General features: G+C 40.8%; 2 protein-coding genes and 3 pseudogenes across 2 annotated transcripts; all 5 read left to right on the top strand.

Annotated features, from left to right (window-relative positions):
- Positions 1-2,251: 2,251 nt before the first annotated feature.
- LOC115122575 (polyubiquitin-like) lies at positions 2,252-4,004 on the top strand. The gene is made up of 2 exons (XM_029651789.2): positions 2,252-2,387; positions 2,851-4,004. Exon 2 carries the CDS (start codon positions 2,860-2,862, stop codon positions 3,328-3,330), a length of 471 nt encoding a protein of 156 aa, XP_029507649.1. The 5' UTR covers positions 2,252-2,387; positions 2,851-2,859; the 3' UTR covers positions 3,331-4,004.
- A 3,798-nt stretch (positions 4,005-7,802) lies between these two features.
- Positions 7,803-9,088, top strand: LOC135565304 (polyubiquitin-like; annotated as a pseudogene).
- Positions 9,089-13,957: 4,869 nt separating this feature from the next.
- On the top strand, positions 13,958-14,638 carry LOC135565303 (polyubiquitin-like; annotated as a pseudogene).
- A 4,194-nt stretch (positions 14,639-18,832) lies between these two features.
- LOC135565302 (polyubiquitin-like) lies at positions 18,833-20,125 on the top strand (annotated as a pseudogene).
- Positions 20,126-24,317: 4,192 nt separating this feature from the next.
- LOC135565301 (polyubiquitin-like) lies at positions 24,318-25,611 on the top strand. Its single transcript, XM_065011613.1, has 2 exons — positions 24,318-24,460; positions 24,922-25,611. Exon 2 carries the CDS (start codon positions 24,931-24,933, stop codon positions 25,531-25,533), a length of 603 nt encoding a protein of 200 aa, XP_064867685.1. The 5' UTR covers positions 24,318-24,460; positions 24,922-24,930; the 3' UTR covers positions 25,534-25,611.
- Positions 25,612-25,968: the final 357 nt, after the last annotated feature.

Genomic DNA, 25,968 nt, shown 5'->3' with positions numbered 1-25,968 from the left:
AACGGCGTGCATCACAGACACCAGGGATCCTCAACTTCAGTCGATCCACCTCAACACTACCCCTGTTATCACTGCTTTCAGCTGCTCTCTGCTCCGGAAAGAAAAGCAGGCCACAGCTCTCGTCAGTGTCAAAGGTTACATCCGTTTCCAAAACACTGCGCCCATCATCTACTGGATGCATGTCATGTTTTGTATTTGAAACAGTACCAAACTAAAACCTGAGATATTTTGGTTTGTTTGTTTTTAGTTTTTGTTTCATGAGGCCGGTCATGCAAACAGCGTCCGCCTGAAAATTGTTGTCCACCCCAGGCTCATTGAAAAGTCTCTCAGACCCCTGAGAATCACTGTTGTAGTTTAAGTATTCAATACATTTTCTTTGGTATACCTTCCCTATCTGCCTTCTTAGATAAATTGGAGCATCTTACGCCATGACTGTAATGGCTGCTAAGTCATATGGCTAAAAATATAAACACCCAAGCGTTCTCTGCTCTCATTGCTTATGACAGAAATTAGAATGACCAAGAATTCTGTCTCAAGGCACATCTGTAATGTAAAATGACTTTGTATTTTACTAACAGGACATCAGCGGTGGAAGGTGTCCTCACATACTTAGTGAGAGAATAGGCTAAGCTTCATGGGATGGCACAGGAAACAACAACAAACACTAAACACCTATACTTCTCAGAAGTCTACACCTGATTGAACTGCTTTTAACACCACTGACCTCAGCTGACATGGCAGACATCAGTTCTGACTCATTAGAATCACATCAGTCAAATGCACAGAGGTCATTGACCCCTGGAAATATCCATAGAGGCAGAAATGAAAGAGGAGAACATAAGTTACTGGAGAATATAGAAGTTACTCTACATCCACTGGTTACTGTTTGTACTAGAGAACATACGGGTGAATAACATTGGGTACAGTCTGACTAAGATGTGTAGTCTGAATGACATGATTCAACTACTGACAATATAAACATGTGTTGACATCATTTTGGGGAGGATGAGGCAGGGTATAGTATATAGTATTTTATTTGTATTGCTGTTAAAATGACCTCTGCATTCACAAAGGTATATGTCTGACGTATCACAAAATACCTGCAATTCCTCATCATTGCCAGTATCATCTGGACCTGGGTTTTCCCAATGAGGTTGGGTTTCATTGATAATGACATTAGGTTTCTCTTTCCTTTCTGGTGTTTGACATATCTGTGTTGAAAAATAGGGAATTATATAGAATGATAGGGAATGACCTAGAACCTGGTTCAATGATAGGGAATGATCTAGAACCTGGTTCAATGATAGGGAATGATCTAGAACCTGGTTCAATGATAGGGAATGACCTAGAACCTGGTTCAATGATAGGGAATGATCTAGAAAAGGGTTCAGCAAAAGGTGGACTGCGGGCCAAACCGGGCCACTATATATGTTTTTGGCTCCCCAAAGGTTTAGGTCAAAATAAGACTAAAATCATCAGGAATTATGCAGAAATCTGTTCACCAAGTACTCCCACGAATAGAAAACTAGATGTGAACGTGTTTCAATGTAATCAGAGTATGAATTTATTTTTATTTGTAAATACAATCTAATTTTTGGCTTAGTTGTGGTCAATTTGTAGTGTACAAATTATTATAATTATGTTCTGACATCTGGATCATCCCCTCCGACAAAAATCGTCCGGAGGCTGAATCTATATAGTTGCCTACCCCGATATAGAATAATGAATTATATGGAATGGTCGAGAGCAGGGGTGTCAAACTCATTTTACCCCGAAGACCGCATTCGGTGTTCAACGACGTCTGCAGAGCGGCACTGACATCAAAAATATATATATTTCCTTGCCTCAAAATTATGAATTGTCGATGCTCCCCGGCTCCCTAGTGATTATTGGAGAGCTGGACAGACAGTCAAGAAACTGCAGTTTAATTTTTAGTCACCGGCGGGCAGGATTGGAACCCCTCGCGGTGCGAATGTTTGACACTCCCCCCCGAGCTAGAGTGATCTTTGTGAATTTCAGTGTGATATGCATAAATTAAATCAATATTGGGCATACTTTGAATGGGGGCAAGTTACCATTGGGCAATATCAAAGAAACAATTTATTGCACTCAACTTTCTGCAAACAGCAGCAGACTACACCATTATTTTATGTTAGAAACCGAAAGCTGCGCGGCAGAGAGGGAAAAAACGAATCTCAATTTGAGGGGCGGGGCGGGGCAGATCAGATGTTATATATACAGACTGCTCAGATGTACACTGACAGAACTATCACCATCTTTCATCGGATAAGTTTCAATTGTCAGCATACGGATTTACTAACAGTATTTCTTAAAACAAACTTGCAAGACTTCACAACAACAACTTCTCAACAATATCTACTGAACATGTAAGTCATTTCCATTATTAAGCTACAACAGGCCTATTTTACAGAAATGTACTGGAGAAAAAAAGCTTAACAGCATATCAAGCAAATTATCTTAGAATTTGTTAGTTATTACAATGGGCTGAATAAATGGTAATGTTAAAGCCTGTAGGTAAATATAAAAGTTAGAATGCATTGTACAGTGTAACTTGTCATGAGTGTGTACGACTCCCTTATGTCTTTCAATCATCTCATAATGATTGTCATTATATACCAGCCATTTGAGTCAGCTGAAATGTTGGATAGAGACAAAACATTACATATTTTTAGCCTTATTATAAAGATCATACATCATGCTTTTAACACGTTATAAAGCATTACACCTGTAGGCTTTAAGTAAAGTGTTACTAAACTAATTCATTCAAAACATTCAATTGAGCTATGCTAATGTAAGGCCAAATAAATAATACATGAAATCCTCTTTCAGATATCTATCATGGAACTCACTATAACGCTTTTGAACGGGAACTCACTTCCCCTGACAGTTCCGCCACACACCACCGTGGGGTCTCTCAAGAGTTTGATTCAACAACACTTTGAAGTGGCCACAACAAAGCAGAGGCTGTTAGGCGTCAATGGGAACAACATCAGTCTCAGCGATGATTCAAAAACTTTGAGCGACTATGGCCTGCATTCAGGATCTAAAGTGATGGTGCTGATTACGGAGCCCGCTCCTATCCAGGTGTTCCTGAAAAACGAAAAGGGCCAGACACACACATATGATGTGGTGCCTGGTGAGACTGTAACCCAGTTCAAAGCCAAGGTACAAAACAAGGAGGCAGTCCCTGCCAACCAACAGAGGCTGATTCATGAGGGTAGGCAGCTCGAGGATGGCCAGAGGCTGGAGAACTACAACATCAGAAATCAAAGCACCATCTATCTGACGCTCCGTCTAAGGGGAGGCTGAAGAAACCCAGTATCGACCTGAAACCACCTGTCACATGAAGCCCTTAACTTATTATGCATTCCATGTCTATAGAGAAAAAGCAATCAATCTTGAACAAAAATGTGAATTGTCCTACATTTGTAATCAATTGTAAACTTTAAATTAAGCATGGCTGATATAGGCGTATATTAATGAGATTGTTATCAAGTAATAAACACGTATAAAACTAAAACTGTCAACCATCATTGTCATGGCTCCAACTCAAAAGAAAAGACAAAGCAACATGAGGTACTGGTCAGTTTCTTGTCCGTTGTGCTATTGCTCTCTTATTTGACATGATAGAGACAGAGCAGTAACATTTACAGTTGAGTTGACTCAAACTGAGACAAGGCAGTCCACATGAGGAAACTACAGGCCGGCCTTGTCAGCAATATACGCAATGTTTCATGGTCTGATGAAAATCCTAAACGTTGCACGTTCAGATGGTTTTAAATTAGTTTGATTCAAGGCCGAAACAGTTACTATTATTCATTTCCTACAGCACTTTTGCTTTGCTTCATCTTAAACTAAACAAATATAAATGTGTATCTATGAAGAATAGGTAACATGTATTTACCATTGCTCAAACCAAAATACACCTTGGCACAAAGGAAGCATACTCAAGTGTTTCAATTCATTAAATATTTTAAATATCAGTTAGAATACAATTAAGACGTATTATTTCAGTTATAGGTTATTTTGCATGTGAGCAACACATTGAATGTGTTAGGATTCTGTTAGTTTTGTACCTTGTGTAGCATTTGACCAAAGTCCTAAACACCACCCCAGTCAATTTGCCTGGTTGTACCAGCTTGCTGCACTGGCATTCACAGGCCAGCCCTTGTAACATTATGTAACTCCTGAGGCACACACACGGTGCCCTCTTCATTCAGTCATTTGGGAGAAGATCTTGGGAGGCTTCACTTCCTCACAGATGCAAGCTAAGCATTCCAAAATAATGCCACCAATTTGGTCAACAGCACTCAAAACTGAAAACACAAAAACACAGATTGGCAACAGAGCACCACGGTATATTCCAAATGTATGCATCCTTAAAAGAAAAGCCAATGAGAACTGCTCACCTGTACAGACACATAGTTGATGTTGATGAACTGGAAGGGGTCCACACTTTCCAGTTCATCTTCAAGGCAGCCAATAACTACTATTCACCTTTCTGTGAGTCTGCCCCCTCTTACCCTAAAACAGCATTAGAATGGATTCAAATGAATGTACAGGCATGACAATAGCTGTCTGTGCCCAATAATGTTTGTACCATCTTTTGTGCTACTACCATATTGTGCTGCTGCCATGTTGTGTTGATAGAAGACTGCCCAAGGCCGAGAGAATGCCACTGAAAAACACGTAGACAGTTTATTTGTTGTCATGGTGGTGGTCAGAGTTGAAGAAAGTTTTCTTCAAGTGAATTCAAACAATGTGACTATGATAAAAGCAACTGTTGTCAGGAAAGACAAGGGGTTCTCAGAGCAGAGGCTGATTGGCTGAAAAGACAGAGAGAAAAGAGGAAAGGTCTTGGCAAAGGACACATTTACCTTGGCATAGTTTGCAAATCAAAGTAGCCCCACATTCTTACGAGTCAACCACAAACAGGGTTGGGGTGTAATTGATTACATGTAAACTGAAAATACAGATACTTTTGAAAAACTAGATGATTTCTTCTCAGATTACTTTGAAATTCATAAAGGACATTAGCAAAAAAATACATTATGAAACCTTTATTTTCTCAATAACATTCAATTTAATATTGAAAAAAGGTGCATGTGGGGCCTCCTAAGTGGCGCAGTGGTCTAAGGCACTGCATTGCAGTGTTGCGGCGTCACTACAGCCTGGGATCAAACACAGGCTGTGTCAATGCCGGATGTGACCATGAGTACCATGGGCGGCGCACAATCGGCCCAGCGTCGTCCGGGTTAGGGGAGGGTTTGGCCGGGGGGGCTTTGCTTGGCTCATCGCGCTCTAGCGACTCATTGTGGTGGGCCTGGCGCCTGCAGGCTGACTTCAGTCATCAGTTGAACGGTGTTTCCTCCGACACATAGGTGCAGCTGGCTTCCGGGTTAAGCAGGCAGGTGTTAAGAACCACGGCTTGGCGGGTCATGTTTCGGAAGCAAACACTCTACATCAAAACTCAGAAGGACAGACAGGGTCTCCTCAGTCTCGCGCTCCCCTCCGGGTCTGCGTCTTACCAAACGGCGTGCATCACAGACACCAGGGATCCTCAACTTCAGTCGATCCACCTCAACACTACCCCTGTTATCACTGCTTTCAGCTGCTCTCTGCTCCGGAAAGAAAAGCAGGCCACAGCTCTCGTCAGTGTCAAAGGTTACATCCGTTTCCAAAACACTGCGCCCATCATCTACTGGATGCATGTCATGTTTTGTATTTGAAACAGTACCAAACTAAAACCTGAGATATTTTGGTTTGTTTGTTTTTAGTTTTTGTTTCATGAGGCCGGTCATGCAAACAGCGTCCGCCTGAAAATTGTTGTCCACCCCAGGCTCATTGAAAAGTCTCTCAGACCCCCTGAGAATCACTGTTGTAGTTTAAGTATTCAATACATTTTCTTTGGTATACCTTCCCTATCTGCCTTCTTAGATAAATTGGAGCATCTTACGCCATGACTGTAATGGCTGCTAAGTCATATGGCTAAAAATATAAACACCCAAGCGTTCTCTGCTCTCATTGCTTATGACAGAAATTAGAATGACCAAGAATTCTGTCTCAAGGCACATCTGTAATGTAAAATGACTTTGTATTTTACTAACAGGACATCAGCGGTGGAAGGTGTCCTCACATACTTAGTGAGAGAATAGGCTAAGCTTCATGGGATGGCACAGGAAACAACAACAAACACTAAACACCTATACTTCTCAGAAGTCTACACCTGATTGAACTGCTTTTAACACCACTGACCTCAGCTGACATGGCAGACATCAGTTCTGACTCATTAGAATCACATCAGTCAAATGCACAGAGGTCATTGACCCCTGGAAATATCCATAGAGGCAGAAATGAAAGAGGAGAACATAAGTTACTGGAGAATATAGAAGTTACTCTACATCCACTGGTTACTGTTTGTACTAGAGAACATACGGGTGAATAACATTGGGTACAGTCTGACTAAGATGTGTAGTCTGAATGACATGATTCAACTACTGACAATATAAACATGTGTTGACATCATTTTGGGGAGGATGAGGCAGGGTATAGTATATAGTATTTTATTTGTATTGCTGTTAAAATGACCTCTGCATTCACAAAGGTATATGTCTGACGTATCACAAAATACCTGCAATTCCTCATCATTGCCAGTATCATCTGGACCTGGGTTTTCCCAATGAGGTTGGGTTTCATTGATAATGACATTAGGTTTCTCTTTCCTTTCTGGTGTTTGACATATCTGTGTTGAAAAATAGGGAATTATATAGAATGATAGGGAATGACCTAGAACCTGGTTCAATGATAGGGAATGATCTAGAACCTGGTTCAATGATAGGGAATGATCTAGAACCTGGTTCAATGATAGGGAATGACCTAGAACCTGGTTCAATGATAGGGAATGATCTAGAAAAGGGTTCAGCAAAAGGTGGACTGCGGGCCAAACCGGGCCACTATATATGTTTTTGGCTCCCCAAAGGTTTAGGTCAAAATAAGACTAAAATCATCAGGAATTATGCAGAAATCTGTTCACCAAGTACTCCCACGAATAGAAAACTAGATGTGAACGTGTTTCAATGTAATCAGAGTATGAATTTATTTTTATTTGTAAATACAATCTAATTTTGGCTTAGTTGTGGTCAATTTGTAGTGTACAAATTATTATAATTATGTTCTGACATCTGGATCATCCCCTCCGACAAAAATCGTCCGGAGGATGAATCTATATAGTTGCCTACCCCGATATAGAATAATGAATTATATGGAATGGTCGAGAGCAGGGGTGTCAAACTCATTTTACCCCGAAGACCGCATTCGGTGTTCAACGACGTCTGCAGAGCGGCACTGACATCAAAAATATATATATTTCCTTGCCTCAAAATTATGAATTGTCGATGCTCCCCGGCTCCCTAGTGATTATTGGAGAGCTGGACAGACAGTCAAGAAACTGCAGTTTAATTTTTAGTCACCGGCGGGCAGGATTGGAACCCCTCGCGGTGCGAATGTTTGACACTCCCCCCCGAGCTAGAGTGATCTTTGTGAATTTCAGTGTGATATGCATAAATTAAATCAATATTGGGCATACTTTGAATGGGGGCAAGTTACCATTGGGCAATATCAAAGAAACAATTTATTGCACTCAACTTTCTGCAAACAGCAGCAGACTACACCATTATTTTATATTAGAAACCGAAAGCTGCGCGGCAGAGAGGGAAAAAACGAATCTCAATTTGAGGGGCGGGGCGGGGCAGATCAGATGTTATATATACAGACTGCTCAGATGTACACTGACAGAACTATCACCATCTTTCATCGGATAAGTTTCAATTGTCAGCATACGGATTTACTAACAGTATTTCTTAAAACAAACTTGCAAGACTTCACAACAACAACTTCTCAACAATATCTACTGAACATGTAAGTCATTTCCATTATTAAGCTACAACAGGCCTATTTTACAGAAATGTACTGGAGAAAAAAAGCTTAACAGCATATCAAGCAAATTATCTTAGAATTTGTTAGTTATTACAATGGGCTGAATAAATGGTAATGTTAAAGCCTGTAGGTAAATATAAAAGTTAGAATGCATTGTACAGTGTAACTTGTCATGAGTGTGTACGACTCCCTTATGTCTTTCAATCATCTCATAATGATTGTCATTATATACCAGCCATTTGAGTCAGCTGAAATGTTGGATAGAGACAAAACATTACATATTTTTAGCCTTATTATAAAGATCATACATGCTTTTAACACGTTATAAAGCATTACACCTGTAGGCTTTAAGTAAAGTGTTACTAAACTAATTCATTCAAAACATTCAATTGAGCTATGCTAATGTAAGGCCAAATAAATAATACATGAAATCCTCTTTCAGATATCTATCATGGAACTCACTATAACGCTTTTGAACGGGAACTCACTTCCCCTGACAGTTCCGCCACACACCACCGTGGGGTCTCTCAAGAGTTTGATTCAACAACACTTTGAAGTGGCCACAACAAAGCAGAGGCTGTTAGGCGTCAATGGGAACAACATCAGTCTCAGCGATGATTCAAAAACTTTGAGCGACTATGGCCTGCATTCAGGATCTAAAGTGATGGTGCTGATTACGGAGCCCGCTCCTATCCAGGTGTTCCTGAAAAACGAAAGGGCCAGACACACACATATGATGTGGTGCCTGGTGAGACTGTAACCCAGTTCAAAGCCAAGGTACAAAACAAGGAGGCAGTCCCTGCCAACCAACAGAGGCTGATTCATGAGGGTAGGCAGCTCGAGGATGGCCAGAGGCTGGAGAACTACAACATCAGAAATCAAAGCACCATCTATCTGACGCTCCGTCTAAGGGGAGGCTGAAGAAACCCAGTATCGACCTGAAACCACCTGTCACATGAAGCCCTTAACTTATTATGCATTCCATGTCTATAGAGAAAAAGCAATCAATCTTGAACAAAAATGTGAATTGTCCTACATTTGTAATCAATTGTAAACTTTAAATTAAGCATGGCTGATATAGGCGTATATTAATGAGATTGTTATCAAGTAATAAACATGTATAAAACTAAAACTGTCAACCATCATTGTCATGGCTCCAACTCAAAAGAAAAGACAAAGCAACATGAGGTACTGGTCAGTTTCTTGTCCGTTGTGCTATTGCTCTCTTATTTGACATGATAGAGACAGAGCAGTAACATTTACAGTTGAGTTGACTCAAACTGAGACAAGGCAGTCCACATGAGGAAACTACAGGCCGGCCTTGTCAGCAATATACGCAATGTTTCATGGTCTGATGAAAATCCTAAACGTTGCACGTTCAGATGGTTTTAAATTAGTTTGATTCAAGGCCGAAACAGTTACTATTATTCATTTCCTACAGCACTTTTGCTTTGCTTCATCTTAAACTAAACAAATATAAATGTGTATCTATGAAGAATAGGTAACATGTATTTACCATTGCTCAAACCAAAATACACCTTGGCACAAAGGAAGCATACTCAAGTGTTTCAATTCATTAAATATTTTAAATATCAGTTAGAATACAATTAAGACGTATTATTTCAGTTATAGGTTATTTTGCATGTGAGCAACACATTGAATGTGTTAGGATTCTGTTAGTTTTGTACCTTGTGTAGCATTTGACCAAAGTCCTAAACACCACCCCAGTCAATTTGCCTGGTTGTACCAGCTTGCTGCACTGGCATTCACAGGCCAGCCCTTGTAACATTATGTAACTCCTGAGGCACACACACGGTGCCCTCTTCATTCAGTCATTTGGGAGAAGATCTTGGGAGGCTTCACTTCCTCACAGATGCAAGCTAAGCATTCCAAAATAATGCCACCAATTTGGTCAACAGCACTCAAAACTGAAAACACAAAAACACAGATTGGCAACAGAGCACCACGGTATATTCCAAATGTATGCATCCTTAAAAGAAAAGCCAATGAGAACTGCTCACCTGTACAGACACATAGTTGATGTTGATGAACTGGAAGGGGTCCACACTTTCCAGTTCATCTTCAAGGCAGGCCAATAACTACTATTCACCTTTCTGTGGAGTCTGCCCCCCTCTTACCCTAAAACAGCATTAGAATGGATTCAAATGAATGTACAGGCATGACAATAGCTGTCTGTGCCCAATAATGTTTGTACCATCTTTTGTGCTACTACCATATTGTGCTGCTGCCATGTTGTGTTGATAGAAGACTGCCCAAGGCCGAGAGAATGCCACTGAAAAACACGTAGACAGTTTATTTGTTGTCATGGTGGTGGTCAGAGTTGAAGAAAGTTTTCTTCAAGTGAATTCAAACAATGTGACTATGATAAAAGCAACTGTTGTCAGGAAAGACAAGGGGGGTTCTCAGAGCAGAGGCTGATTGGCTGAAAAGACAGAGAGAAAAGAGGAAAGGTCTTGGCAAAGGACACATTTACCTTGGCATAGTTTGCAAATCAAAGTAGCCCCACATTCTTACGAGTCAACCACAAACAGGGTTGGGGTGTAATTGATTACATGTAAACTGAAAATACAGATACTTTTGAAAAACTAGATGATTTCTTCTCAGATTACTTTGAAATTCATAAAGGACATTAGCAAAAAAATACATTATGAAACCTTTATTTTCTCAATAACATTCAATTTAATATTGAAAAAAGGTGCATGTGGGGCCTCCTGAGTGGCGCAGTGGTCTAAGGCACTGCATCGCAGTGTTGCGGCGTCACTACAGCCTGGGATCAAACACAGGCTGTGTCAATGCCGGATGTGACCATGAGTACCATGGGCGGCGCACAATCGGCCCAGCGTCGTCCGGGTTAGGGGAGGGTTTGGCCGGGGGGGCTTTGCTTGGCTCATCGCGCTCTAGCGACTCATTGTGGTGGGCCTGGCGCCTGCAGGCTGACTTCAGTCATCAGTTGAACGGTGTTTCCTCCGACACATAGGTGCAGCTGGCTTCCGGGTTAAGCAGGCGGGTGTTAAGAACCACGGCTTGGCGGGTCATGTTTCGGAAGCAAACACTCTACATCAAAACTCAGAAGGACAGACAGGGTCTCCTCAGTCTCGCGCTCCCCTCCGGGTCTGCGTCTTACCAAACGGCGTGCATCACAGACACCAGGGATCCTCAACTTCAGTCGATCCACCTCAACACTTCCCCTGTTATCACTGCTTTCAGCTGCTCTCTGCTCCGGAAAGAAAAGCAGGCCACAGCTCTCGTCAGTCTCAAAGGTTACATCCGTTTCCAAAACACTGCCCCATCATCTACTGGATGCATGTCATGTTTTGTATTTGAAACAGTACCAAACTAAAACCTGAGATATTTTGGTTTGTTTGTTTTTAGTTTTTGTTTCTTGAGGCCTGTCATGCAAACAGCGTCCGCCTGAAAATTGTTGTCCACCCCAGGCTCATTGAAAAGTCTCTCAGACCCCCTGTTGAGAATCACTGTTGTAGTTTAAGTATTCAATACATTTTCTTTGGTATACCTTCCCAATCTGCCATCTTAGATAAATTGGAGCATCTTACGCCATGACTGTAATTGCTGCTAAGTCATATGGCTAAAAATATAAACACCCAAGCGTTCTCTGCTCTCATTGCTTATGACAGAAATTAGAATGACCAAGAATTCTGTCTCAAGGCACATCTGTAATGTAAAATGACTTTGTATTTTACTAACAGGACATCAGCTGTGAAAGGTGTCCTCACATACTTAGTGAGAGAATAGGCTAAGCTTCATGGGATGGCACAGGAAACAACAACAAACACTAAACACCTATACTTCTCAGAAGTCTACACCTCATTGAACTGCTTTTAACACCACTGACCTCAGCTGACATGGCAGACATCAGTTCTGACTCATTAGAATCACATCAGTCAAATGCACAGAGGTCATTGACCCCTGGAAATATCCATAGAGGCAGAAATGAAAGAGGAGAACATAAGTTACTGGAGAATATAGAAGTTACTCTACATCCACTGGTTACTGTTTGTACTAGAGAACATACGGGTGAATAACATTGGGTACAGTCTGACTAAGATGTGTAGTCTGAATGACATGATTCAACTACTGACAATATAAACATGTGTTGACATCATTTTGGGGAGGATGAGGCAGGGTATAGTATATAGTATTTTATTTGTATTGCTGTTAAAATGACCTCTGCATTCACAAAGGTATATGTCTGACGTATCACAAAATACCTGCAATTCCTCATCATTGCCAGTATCATCTGGACCTGGGTTTTCCCAATGAGGTTGGGTTTCATTGATAATGACATTAGGTTTCTCTTTCCTTTCTGGTGTTTGACATATCTGTGTTGAAAAATAGGGAATTATATAGAATGATAGGGAATGACCTAGAACCTGGTTCAATGATAGGGAATGATCTAGAACCTGGTTCAATGATAGGGAATGATCTAGAACCTGGTTCAATGATAGGGAATGACCTAGAACCTGGTTCAATAGGGAATGATCTAGAAAAGGGTTCAGCAAAAGGTGGACTGCGGGCCAAACCGGGCCACTATATATGTTTTTGGCTCCCCAAAGGTTTAGGTCAAAATAAGACTAAAATCATCAGGAATTATGCAGAAATCTGTTCACCAAGGACTCCCACGAATAGAAAACTAGATGTGATCGTGTTTCAATGTAATCAAAGTATGAATTTATTTTTATTTGTAAATACAATCTAATTGTTGGCTTAGTTGTGGTCAATTTGTAGTGTACAAATTATTATAATTATGTTCTGACATCTGGATCATCCCCTCCGACAAAAATCGTCCGGAGGATGAATCTATATAGTTGCCTACCCCGATATAGAATAATGAATTATATGGAATGGTCGAGAGCAGGGGTGTCAAACTCATTTTACCCCGAAGACCGCATTCGGTGTTCAACGACGTCTGCAGAGCGGCACTGACATCAAAAATATATATATTTCCTTGCCTCAAAATTATGAATTGTCGATGCTCCCCGGCTCCCTAGTGATTATTGGAGAGCTGGACAGACAGTCAAGAAACTGCAGTTTAATTTTTAGTCACCGGCGGGCAGGATTGGAACCCCTCGCGGTGCGAATGTTTGACCTCCCCCCGAGCTAGAGTGATCTTTGTGAATTTCAGTGTGATATGCATAAATTAAATCAATATTGGGCATACTTTGAATGGGGGCAAGTTACCATTGGGCAATATCAAAGAAACAATTTATTGCACTCAACTTTCTGCAAACAGCAGCAGACTACACCATTATTTTATATTAGAAACCGAAAGCTGCGCGGCAGAGAGGGAAAAAACGAATCTCAATTTGAGGGGCGGGGCGGGGCAGATCAGATGTTATATATACAGACTGCTCAGATGTACACTGACAGAACTATCACCATCTTTCATCGGATAAGTTTCAATTGTCAGCATACGGATTTACTAACAGTATTTCTTAAAACAAACTTGCAAGACTTCACAACAACAACTTCTCAACAATATCTACTGAACATGTAAGTCATTTCCATTATTAAGCTACAACAGGCCTATTTTACAGAAATGTACTGGAGAAAAAAAGCTTAACAGCATATCAAGCAAATTATCTTAGAATTTGTTAGTTATTACAATGGGCTGAATAAATGGTAATGTTAAAGCCTGTAGGTAAATATAAAAGTTAGAATGCATTGTACAGTGTAACTTGTCATGAGTGTGTACGACTCCCTTATGTCTTTCAATCATCTCATAATGATTGTCATTATATACCAGCCATTTGAGTCAGCTGAAATGTTGGATAGAGACAAAACATTACATATTTTTAGCCTTATTATAAAGATCATACATGCTTTTAACACGTTATAAAGCATTACACCTGTAGGCTTTAAGTAAAGTGTTACTAAACTAATTCATTCAAAACATTCAATTGAGCTATGCTAATGTAAGGCCAAATAAATAATACATGAAATCCTCTTTCAGATATCTATCATGGAACTCACTATAACGCTTTTGAACGGGAACTCACTTCCCTGACAGTTCCGCCACACACCACCGTGGGGTCTCTCAAGAGTTTGATTCAACAACACTTTGAAGTGGCCACAACAAAGCAGAGGCTGTTAGGCGTCAATGGGAACAACATCAGTCTCAGCGATGATTCAAAAACTTTGAGCGACTATGGCCTGCATTCAGGATCTAAAGTGATGGTGCTGATTACGGAGCCCGCTCCTATCCAGGTGTTCCTGAAAAAGCGAAAGGGCCAGACACACACATATGATGTGGTGCCTGGTGAGACTGTAACCCAGTTCAAAGCCAAGGTACAAAACAAGGAGGCAGTCCCTGCCAACCAACAGAGGCTGATTCATGAGGGTAGGCAGCTCGAGGATGGCCAGAGGCTGGAGAACTACAACATCAGAAATCAAAGCACCATCTATCTGACGCTCCGTCTAAGGGGAGGCTGAAGAAACCCAGTATCGACCTGAAACCACCTGTCACATGAAGCCCTTAACTTATTATGCATTCCATGTCTATAGAGAAAAAGCAATCAATCTTGAACAAAAATGTGAATTGTCCTACATTTGTAATCAATTGTAAACTTTAAATTAAGCATGGCTGATATAGGCGTATATAAATGAGATTGTTATCAAGTAATAAACATGTATAAAACTAAAACTGTCAACCATCATTGTCATGGCTCCAACTCAAAAGAAAAGACAAAGCAACATGAGGTACTGGTCAGTTTCTTGTCCGTTGTGCTATTGCTCTCTTATTTGACATGATAGAGACAGAGCAGTAACATTTACAGTTGAGTTGACTCAAACTGAGACAAGGCAGTCCACATGAGGAAACTACAGGCCGGCCTTGTCAGCAATATACGCAATGTTTCATGGTCTGATGAAAATCCTAAACGTTGCACGTTCAGATGGTTTTAAATTAGTTTGATTCAAGGCCGAAACAGTTACTATTATTCATTTCCTACAGCACTTTTGCTTTGCTTCATCTTAAACTAAACAAATATAAATGTGTATCTATGAAGAATAGGTAACATGTATTTACCATTGCTCAAACCAAAATACACCTTGGCACAAAGGAAGCATACTCAAGTGTTTCAATTCATTAAATATTTTAAATATCAGTTAGAATACAATTAAGACGTATTATTTCAGTTATAGGTTATTTTGCATGTGAGCAACACATTGAATGTGTTAGGATTCTGTTAGTTTTGTACCTTGTGTAGCATTTGACCAAAGTCCTAAACACCACCCCAGTCAATTTGCCTGGTTGTACCAGCTTGCTGCACTGGCATTCACAGGCCAGCCCTTGTAACATTATGTAACTCCTGAGGCACACACACGGTGCCCTCTTCATTCAGTCATTTGGGAGAAGATCTTGGGAGGCTTCACTTCCTCACAGATGCAAGCTAAGCATTCCAAAATAATGCCACCAATTTGGTCAACAGCACTCAAAACTGAAAACACAAAAACACAGATTGGCAACAGAGCACCACGGTATATTCCAAATGTATGCATCCTTAAAAGAAAAGCCAATGAGAACTGCTCACCTGTACAGACACATAGTTGATGTTGATGAACTGGAAGGGGTCCACACTTTCCAGTTCATCTTCAAGGCAGGCCAATAACTACTATTCACCTTTCTGTGGAGTCTGCCCCCCTCTTACCCTAAAACAGCATTAGAATGGATTCAAATGAATGTACAGGCATGACAATAACTGTCTGTGCCCAATAATGTTTGTACCATCTTTTGTGCTACTACCATATTGTGCTGCTGCCATGTTGTGTTGATAGAAGACTGCCCAAGGCCGAGAGAATGCCACTGAAAAACACGTAGACAGTTTATTTGTTGTCATGGTGGTGGTCAGAGTTGAAGAAAGTTTTCTTCAAGTGAATTCAAACAATGTGACTATGATAAAAGCAACTGTTGTCAGGAAAGACAAGGGGGGTTCTCAGAGCAGAGGCTGATTGGCTGAAAAGACAGAGAGAAAAGAGGAAAGGTCTTGGCAAAGGACACATTTACCTTGGCATAGTTTGCAAATCAAAGTAGCCCCACATTCTTACGAGTCAACCACAAACAGGGTTGGGGTGTAATTGATTACATGTAAACTGAAAATACAGATACTTTTGAAAAACTAGATGATTTCTTCTCAGATTACTTTGAAATTCATAAAGGACATTAGCAAAAAAATACATTATGAAACCTTTATTTTCTCAATAACATTCAATTTAATATTGAAAAAAGGTGCATGTGGGGCCTCCTAAGTGGCGCAGTGGTCTAAGGCACTGCATTGCAGTGTTGCGGCGTCATTACAGCCTGGGATCAAACACAGGCTGTGTCAATGCCGGATGTGACCATGAGTACCATGGGCGGCGCACAATCGGCCCAGCGTCGTCCGGGTTAGGGGAGGTTTGGCCGGGGGCTTTGCTTGGCTCATCGCGCTCTAGCGACTCATTGTGGTGGGCCTGGCGCCTGCAGGCTGACTTCAGTCATCAGTTGAACGGTGTTTCCTCCGACACATAGGTGCAGCTGGCTTCCGGGTTAAGCAGGCAGGTGTTAAGAACCACGGCTTGGCGGGTCATGTTTCGGAAGCAAACACTCTACATCAAAACTCAGAAGGACAGACAGGGTCTCCTCAGTCTCGCGCTCCCCTCCGGGTCTGCGTCTTACCAAACGGCGTGCATCACAGACACCAGGGATCCTCAACTTCAGTCGATCCACCTCAACACTACCCCTGTTATCACTGCTTTCAGCTGCTCTCTGCTCCGGAAAGAAAAGCAGGCCACAGCTCTCGTCAGTGTCAAAGGTTACATCCGTTTCCAAAACACTGCGCCCATCATCTACTGGATGCATGTCATGTTTTGTATTTGAAACAGTACCAAACTAAAACCTGAGATATTTTGGTTTGTTTGTTTTTAGTTTTTGTTTCATGAGGCCGGTCATGCAAACAGCGTCCGCCTGAAAATTGTTGTCCACCCCAGGCTCATTGAAAAGTCTCTCAGACCCCCTGAGAATCACTGTTGTAGTTTAAGTATTCAATACATTTTCTTTGGTATACCTTCCCTATCTGCCTTCTTAGATAAATTGGAGCATCTTACGCCATGACTGTAATGGCTGCTAAGTCATATGGCTAAAAATATAAACACCCAAGCTTTCTCTGCTCTCATTGCTTATGACAGAAATTAGAATGACCAAGAATTCTGTCTCAAGGCACATCTGTAATGTAAAATGACTTTGTATTTTACTAACAGGACATCAGCGGTGGAAGGTGTCCTCACATACTTAGTGAGAGAATAGGCTAAGCTTCATGGGATGGCACAGGAAACAACAACTAACAGTAAACACCTATACTTCTCAGAAGTCTACACCTGATTGAACTGCTTTTAACACCACTGACCTCAGCTGACATGGCAGACATCAGTTCTGACTCATTAGAATCACATCAGTCAAATGCACAGAGGTCATTGACCCCTGGAAATATCCATAGAGGCAGAAATGAAAGAGGAGAACATAAGTTACTGGAGAATATAGAAGTTACTCTACATCCACTGGTTACTGTTTGTACTAGAGAACATACGGGTGAATAACATTGGGTACAGTCTGACTAAGATGTGTAGTCTGAATGACATGATTCAACTACTGACAATATAAACATGTGTTGACATCATTTTGGGAGGATGAGGCAGGGGTATAGTATATAGTATTTTATTTGTATTGCTGTTAAAATGACCTCTGCATTCACAAAGGTATATGTCTGACGTATCACAAAATACCTGCAATTCCTCATCATTGCCAGTATCATGTGGACCTGGGTTTTCCCAATGAGGTTGGGTTTCATTGATAATGACATTAGGTTTCTCTTTCCTTTCTGGTGTTTGACATATCTGTGTTGAAAAATAGGGAATTATATAGAATGATAGGGAATGACCTAGAACCTGGTTCAATGATAGGGAATGACCTAGAACCTGGTTCAATGATAGGGAATGATCTAGAAAAGGGTTCAGCAAAAGGTGGACTGCGGGCCAAACCGGGCCACTATATATGTTTTTGGCTCCCCAAAGGTTTAGGTCAAAATAAGACTAAAATCATCAGGAATTATGCAGAAATCTGTTCACCAAGGACTCCCACGAATAGAAAACTAGATGTGATCGTGTTTCAATGTAATCAAAGTATGAATTTATTTTTATTTGTAAATACAATCTAATTGTTGGCTTAGTTGTGGTCAATTTGTAGTGTACAAATTATTATAATTATGTTCTGACATCTGGATCATCCCCTCCGACAAAAATCGTCCGGAGGATGAATCTATATAGTTGCCTACCCCGATATAGAATAATGAATTATATGGAATGGTCGAGAGCAGGGGTGTCAAACTCATTTTACCCCGAAGACCGCATTCGGTGTTCAACGACGTCTGCAGAGCGGCACTGACATCAAAAATATATATATTTCCTTGCCTCAAAATTATGAATTGTCGATGCTCCCCGGCTCCTAGTGATTATTGGAGAGCTGGACAGACAGTCAAGAAACTGCAGTTTAATTTTTAGTCACCGGCGGGCAGGATTGGAACCCCTCGCGGTGCGAATGTTTGACACTCCCCCCCGAGCTAGAGTGATCTTTGTGAATTTCAGTGTGATATGCATAAATTAAATCAATATTGGGCATACTTTGAATGGGGCAAGTTACCATTGGGCAATATCAAAGAAACAATTTATTGCACTCAACTTTCTGCAAACAGCAGCAGACTACACCATTATTTTATATTAGAAACCGAAAGCTGCGCGGCAGAGAGGAAAAAACGAATCTCAATTTGAGGGGCGGGGCGGGGCAGATCAGATGTTATATATACAGACTGCTCAGATGTACACTGACAGAACTATCACCATCTTTCATCGGATAAGTTTCAATTGTCAGCATACGGATTTACTAACAGTATTTCTTAAAACAAACTTGCAAGACTTCACAACAACAACTTCTCAACAATATCTACTGAGCATGTAAGTCATTTTCCATTATTAAGCTACAACAGGCCTATTTTACAGAAATGTACTGGAGAAAAAAGCTTAACAGCATATCAAGCAAATTATCTTAGAATTTGTTAGTTATTACAATGGGCTGAATAAATGGTAATGTTAAAGCCTGTAGGTAAATATAAAAGTTAGAATGCATTGTACAGTGTAACTTGTCATGAGTGTGTACGACTCCCTTATGTCTTTCAATCATCTCATAATGATTGTCATTATATACCAGCCATTTGAGTCAGCTGAAATGTTGGATAGAGACAAAACATTACATATTTTTAGCCTTATTATAAAGATCATACATGCTTTTAACACGTTATAAAGCATTACACCTGTAGGCTTTAAGTAAAGTGTTACTAAACTAATTCATTCAAAACATTCAATTGAGCTATGCTAATGTAAGGCCAAATAAATAATACATGAAATCCTCTTTCAGATATCTATCATGGAACTCACTATAACGCTTTTGAACGGGAACTCACTTCCCCTGACAGTTCCGCCACACACCACCGTGGGGTCTCTCAAGAGTTTGATTCAACAACACTTTGAAGTGGCCACAACAAAGCAGAGGCTGTTAGGCGTCAATGGGAACAACATCAGTCTCAGCGATGATTCAAAACTTTGAGCGACTATGGCCTGCATTCAGGATCTAAAGTGATGGTGCTGATTACGGAGCCCGCTCCTATCCAGGTGTTCCTGAAAAACGAAAAGGGCCAGACACACACATATGATGTGGTGCCTGGTGAGACTGTAACCCAGTTCAAAGCCAAGGTACAAAACAAGGAGGCAGTCCCTGCCAACCAACAGAGGCTGATTCATGAGGGTAGGCAGCTCGAGGATGGCCAGAGGCTGGAGAACTACAACATCAGAAATCAAAGCACCATCTATCTGACGCTCCGTCTAAGGGGAGGCTGAAGAAACCCAGTATCGACCTGAAACCACCTGTCACATGAAGCCCTTAACTTATTATGCATTCCATGTCTATAGAGAAAAAGCAATCAATCTTGAACAAAAATGTGAATTGTCCTACATTTGTAATCAATTGTAAACTTTAAATTAAGCATGGCTGATATAGGCGTATATAAATGAGATTGTTATCAAGTAATAAACATGTATAAAACTAAAACTGTCAACCATCATTGTCATGGCTCCAACTCAAAAGAAAAGACAAAGCAACATGAGGTACTGGTCAGTTTCTTGTCCGTTGTGCTATTGCTCTCTTATTTGACATGATAGAGACAGAGCAGTAACATTTACAGTTGAGTTGACTCAAACTGAGACAAGGCAGTCCACATGAGGAAACTACAGGCCGGCCTTGTCAGCAATATACGCAATGTTTCATGGTCTGATGAAAATCCTAAACGTTGCACGTTCAGATGGTTTTAAATTAGTTTGATTCAAGGCCGAAACAGTTACTATTATTCATTTCCTACAGCACTTTTGCTTTGCTTCATCTTAAACTAAACAAATATAAATGTGTATCTATGAAGAATAGGTAACATGTATTTACCATTGCTCAAACCAAAATACACCTTGGCACAAAGGAAGCATACTCAAGTGTTTCAATTCATTAAATATTTTAAATATCAGTTAGAATACAATTAAGACGTATTATTTCAGTTATAGGTTATTTTGCATGTGAGCAACACATTGAATGTGTTAGGATTCTGTTAGTTTTGTACCTTGTGTAGCATTTGACCAAAGTCCTAAACACCACCCCAGTCAATTTGCCTGGTTGTACCAGCTTGCTGCACTGGCATTCACAGGCCAGCCCTTGTAACATTATGTAACTCCTGAGGCACACACACGGTGCCCTCTTCATTCAGTCATTTGGGAGAAGATCTTGGGAGGCTTCACTTCCTCACAGATGCAAGCTAAGCATTCCAAAATAATGCCACCAATTTGGTCAACAGCACTCAAAACTGAAAACACAAAAACACAGATTGGCAACAGAGCACCACGGTATATTCCAAATGTATGCATCCTTAAAAGAAAAGCCAATGAGAACTGCTCACCTGTACAGACACATAGTTGATGTTGATGAACTGGAAGGGGTCCACACTTTCCAGTTCATCTTCAAGGCAGGCCAATAACTACTATTCACCTTTCTGTGGAGTCTGCCCCCCTCTTACCCTAAAACAGCATTAGAATGGATTCAAATGAATGTACAGGCATGACAATAACTGTCTGTGCCCAATAATGTTTGTACCATCTTTGTGCTACTACCATATTGTGCTGCTGCCATGTTGTGTTGATAGAAGACTGCCCAAGGCCGAGAGAATGCCACTGAAAAACACGTAGACAGTTTATTTGTTGTCATGGTGGTGGTCAGAGTTGAAGAAAGTTTTCTTCAAGTGAATTCAAACAATGTGACTATGATAAAAGCAACTGTTGTCAGGAAAGACAAGGGGGGTTCTCAGAGCAGAGGCTGATTGGCTGAAAAGACAGAGAGAAAAGAGGAAAGGTCTTGGCAAAGGACACATTTACCTTGGCATAGTTTGCAAATCAAAGTAGCCCCACATTCTTACGAGTCAACCACAAACAGGGTTGGGGTGTAATTGATTACATGTAAACTGAAAATACAGATACTTTTGAAAAACTAGATGATTTCTTCTCAGATTACTTTGAAATTCATAAAGGACATTAGCAAAAAATACATTATGAAACCTTTATTTTCTCAATAACATTCAATTTAATATTGAAAAAGGTGCATGTGGGGCCTCTAAGTGGCGCAGTGGTCTAAGGCACTGCATTGCAGTGTTGCGGCGTCATTACAGCCTGGGATCAAACACAGGCTGTGTCAATGCCGGATGTGACCATGAGTACCATGGGCGGCGCACAATCGGCCCAGCGTCGTCCGGGTTAGGGGAGGGTTTGGCCGGGGGGGCTTTGCTTGGCTCATCGCGCTCTAGCGACTCATTGTGGTGGGCCTGGCGCCTGCAGGCTGACTTCAGTCATCAGTTGAACGGTGTTTCCTCCGACACATAGGTGCAGCTGGCTTCCGGGTTAAGCAGGCGGGTGTTAAGAACCACGGCTTGGCGGGTCATGTTTCGGAAGCAAACACTCTACATCAAAACTCAGAAGGACAGACAGGGTCTCCTCAGTCTCGCGCTCCCCTCCGGGTCTGCGTCTTACCAAACGGCGTGCATCACAGACACCAGGGATCCTCAACTTCAGTCGATCCACCTCAACACTACCCCTGTTATCACTGCTTTCAGCTGCTCTCTGCTCCGGAAAGAAAAGCAGGCCACAGCTCTCGTCAGTGTCAAAGGTTACATCCGTTTCCAAAACACTGCGCCCATCATCTACTGGATGCATGTCATGTTTTGTATTTGAAACAGTACCAAACTAAAACCTGAGATATTTTGGTTTGTTTGTTTTTAGTTTTTGTTTCATGAGGCCGGTCATGCAAACAGCGTCCGCCTGAAAATTGTTGTCCACCCCAGGCTCATTGAAAAGTCTCTCAGACCCCCTGAGAATCACTGTTGTAGTTTAAGTATTCAATACATTTTCTTTGGTATACCTTCCCTATCTGCCTTCTTAGATAAATTGGAGCATCTTACGCCATGACTGTAATGGCTGCTAAGTCATATGGCTAAAAATATAAACACCCAAGCTTTCTCTGCTCTCATTGCTTATGACAGAAATTAGAATGACCAAGAATTCTGTCTCAAGGCACATCTGTAATGTAAAATGACTTTGTATTTTACTAACAGGACATCAGCGGTGGAAGGTGTCCTCACATACTTAGTGAGAGAATAGGCTAAGCTTCATGGGATGGCACAGGAAACAACAACTAACAGTAAACACCTATACTTCTCAGAAGTCTACACCTGATTGAACTGCTTTTAACACCACTGACCTCAGCTGACATGGCAGACATCAGTTCTGACTCATTAGAATCACATCAGTCAAATGCACAGAGGTCATTGACCCCTGGAAATATCCATAGAGGCAGAAATGAAAGAGGAGAACATAAGTTACTGGAGAATATAGAAGTTACTCTACATCCACTGGTTACTGTTTGTACTAGAGAACATACGGGTGAATAACATTGGGTACAGTCTGACTAAGATGTGTAGTCTGAATGACATGATTCAACTACTGACAATATAAACATGTGTTGACATCATTTTGGGGAGGATGAGGCAGGGTATAGTATATAGTATTTTATTTGTATTGCTGTTAAAATGACCTCTGCATTCACAAAGGTATATGTCTGACGTATCACAAAATACCTGCAATTCCTCATCATTGCCAGTATCATGTGGACCTGGGTTTTCCCAATGAGGTTGGGTTTCATTGATAATGACATTAGGTTTCTCTTTCCTTTCTGGTGTTTGACATATCTGTGTTGAAAAATAGGGAATTATATAGAATGATAGGGAATGACCTAGAACCTGGTTCAATGATAGGGAATGACCTAGAACCTGGTTCAATGATAGGGAATGATCTAGAAAAGGGTTCAGCAAAAGGTGGACTGCGGGCCAAACCGGGCCACTATATATGTTTTTGGCTCCCCAAAGGTTTAGGTCAAAATAAGACTAAAATCATCAGGAATTATGCAGAAATCTGTTCACCAAGGACTCCCACGAATAGAAAACTAGATGTGATCGTGTTTCAATGTAATCAAAGTATGAATTTATTTTTATTTGTAAATACAATCTAATTGTTGGCTTAGTTGTGGTCAATTTGTAGTGTACAAATTATTATAATTATGTTCTGACATCTGGATCATCCCCTCCGACAAAAATCGTCCGGAGGATGAATCTATATAGTTGCCTACCCCGATATAGAATAATGAATTATATGGAATGGTCGAGAGCAGGGGTGTCAAACTCATTTTACCCCGAAGACCGCATTCGGTGTTCAACGACGTCTGCAGAGCGGCACTGACATCAAAAATATATATATTTCCTTGCCTCAAAATTATGAATTGTCGATGCTCCCCGGCTCCTAGTGATTATTGGAGAGCTGGACAGACAGTCAAGAAACTGCAGTTTAATTTTTAGTCACCGGCGGGCAGGATTGGAACCCCTCGCGGTGCGAATGTTTGACACTCCCCGAGCTAGAGTGATCTTTGTGAATTTCAGTGTGATATGCATAAATTAAATCAATATTGGGCATACTTTGAATGGGGGCAAGTTACCATTGGGCAATATCAAAGAAACAATTTATTGCACTCAACTTTCTGCAAACAGCAGCAGACTACACCATTATTTTATATTAGAAACCGAAAGCTGCGCGGCAGAGAGGGAAAAACGAATCTCAATTTGAGGGGCGGGGCAGGGGCAGATCAGATGTTATATATACAGACTGCTCAGATGTACACTGACAGAACTATCACCATCTTTCATCGGATAAGTTTCAATTGTCAGCATACGGATTTACTAACAGTATTTCTTAAAACAAACTTGCAAGACTTCACAACAACAACTTCTCAACAATATCTACTGAGCATGTAAGTCATTTTCCATTATTAAGCTACAACAGGCCTATTTTACAGAAATGTACTGGAGAAAAAAAGCTTAACAGCATATCAAGCAAATTATCTTAGAATTTGTTAGTTATTACAATGGGCTGAATAAATGGTAATGTTAAAGCCTGTAGGTAAATATAAAAGTTAGAATGCATTGTACAGTGTAACTTGTCATGAGTGTGTACGACTCCCTTATGTCTTTCAATCATCTCATAATGATTGTCATTATATACCAGCCATTTGAGTCAGCTGAAATGTTGGATAGAGACAAAACATTACATATTTTTAGCCTTATTATAAAGATCATACATGCTTTTAACACGTTATAAAGCATTACACCTGTAGGCTTTAAGTAAAGTGTTACTAAACTAATTCATTCAAAACATTCAATTGAGCTATGCTAATGTAAGGCCAAATAAATAATACATGAAATCCTCTTTCAGATATCTATCATGGAACTCACTATAACGCTTTTGAACGGGAACTCACTTCCCCTGACAGTTCCGCCACACACCACCGTGGGGTCTCTCAAGAGTTTGATTCAACAACACTTTGAAGTGGCCACAACAAAGCAGAGGCTGTTAGGCGTCAATGGGAACAACATCAGTCTCAGCGATGATTCAAAAACTTTGAGCGACTATGGCCTGCATTCAGGATCTAAAGTGATGGTGCTGATTACGGAGCCCGCTCCTATCCAGGTGTTCCTGAAAAACGAAAAGGGCCAGACACACACATATGATGTGGTGCCTGGTGAGACTGTAACCCAGTTCAAAGCCAAGGTACAAAACAAGGAGGCAGTCCCTGCCAACCAACAGAGGCTGATTCATGAGGGTAGGCAGCTCGAGGATGGCCAGAGGCTGGAGAACTACAACATCAGAAATCAAAGCACCATCTATCTGACGCTCCGTCTAAGGGAGGCTGAAGAAACCCAGTATCGACCTGAAACCACCTGTCACATGAAGCCCTTAACTTATTATGCATTCCATGTCTATAGAGAAAAAGCAATCAATCTTGAACAAAAATGTGAATTGTCCTACATTTGTAATCAATTGTAAACTTTAAATTAAGCATGGCTGATATAGGCGTATATAAATGAGATTGTTATCAAGTAATAAACATGTATAAAACTAAAACTGTCAACCATCATTGTCATGGCTCCAACTCAAAAGAAAAGACAAAGCAACATGAGGTACTGGTCAGTTTCTTGTCCGTTGTGCTATTGCTCTCTTATTTGACATGATAGAGACAGAGCAGTAACATTTACAGTTGAGTTGACTCAAACTGAGACAAGGCAGTCCACATGAGGAAACTACAGGCCGGCCTTGTCAGCAATATACGCAATGTTTCATGGTCTGATGAAAATCCTAAACGTTGCACGTTCAGATGGTTTTAAATTAGTTTGATTCAAGGCCGAAACAGTTACTATTATTCATTTCCTACAGCACTTTTGCTTTGCTTCATCTTAAACTAAACAAATATAAATGTGTATC

This window comes from Oncorhynchus nerka, linkage group LG27 (assembly GCF_034236695.1).
Source record: "Oncorhynchus nerka isolate Pitt River linkage group LG27, Oner_Uvic_2.0, whole genome shotgun sequence".
NCBI classification, from domain to species: Eukaryota; Metazoa; Chordata; class Actinopteri; order Salmoniformes; family Salmonidae; genus Oncorhynchus; species Oncorhynchus nerka.
Note: the sequence above shows the minus strand (reverse complement) of the source record. Positions and strands in the feature narration are given on the sequence as shown.

Bases quoted from the DNA above. Each gene is read 5' to 3' on its own strand.
- LOC115122575 (XM_029651789.2), top strand. From the start codon at position 2,860: ATGGAACTCACTATAACGCTTTTGAACGGGAACTCACTTCCCCTGACA.
- LOC135565301 (XM_065011613.1), top strand. From the start codon at position 24,931: ATGGAACTCACTATAACGCTTTTGAACGGGAACTCACTTCCCCTGACA.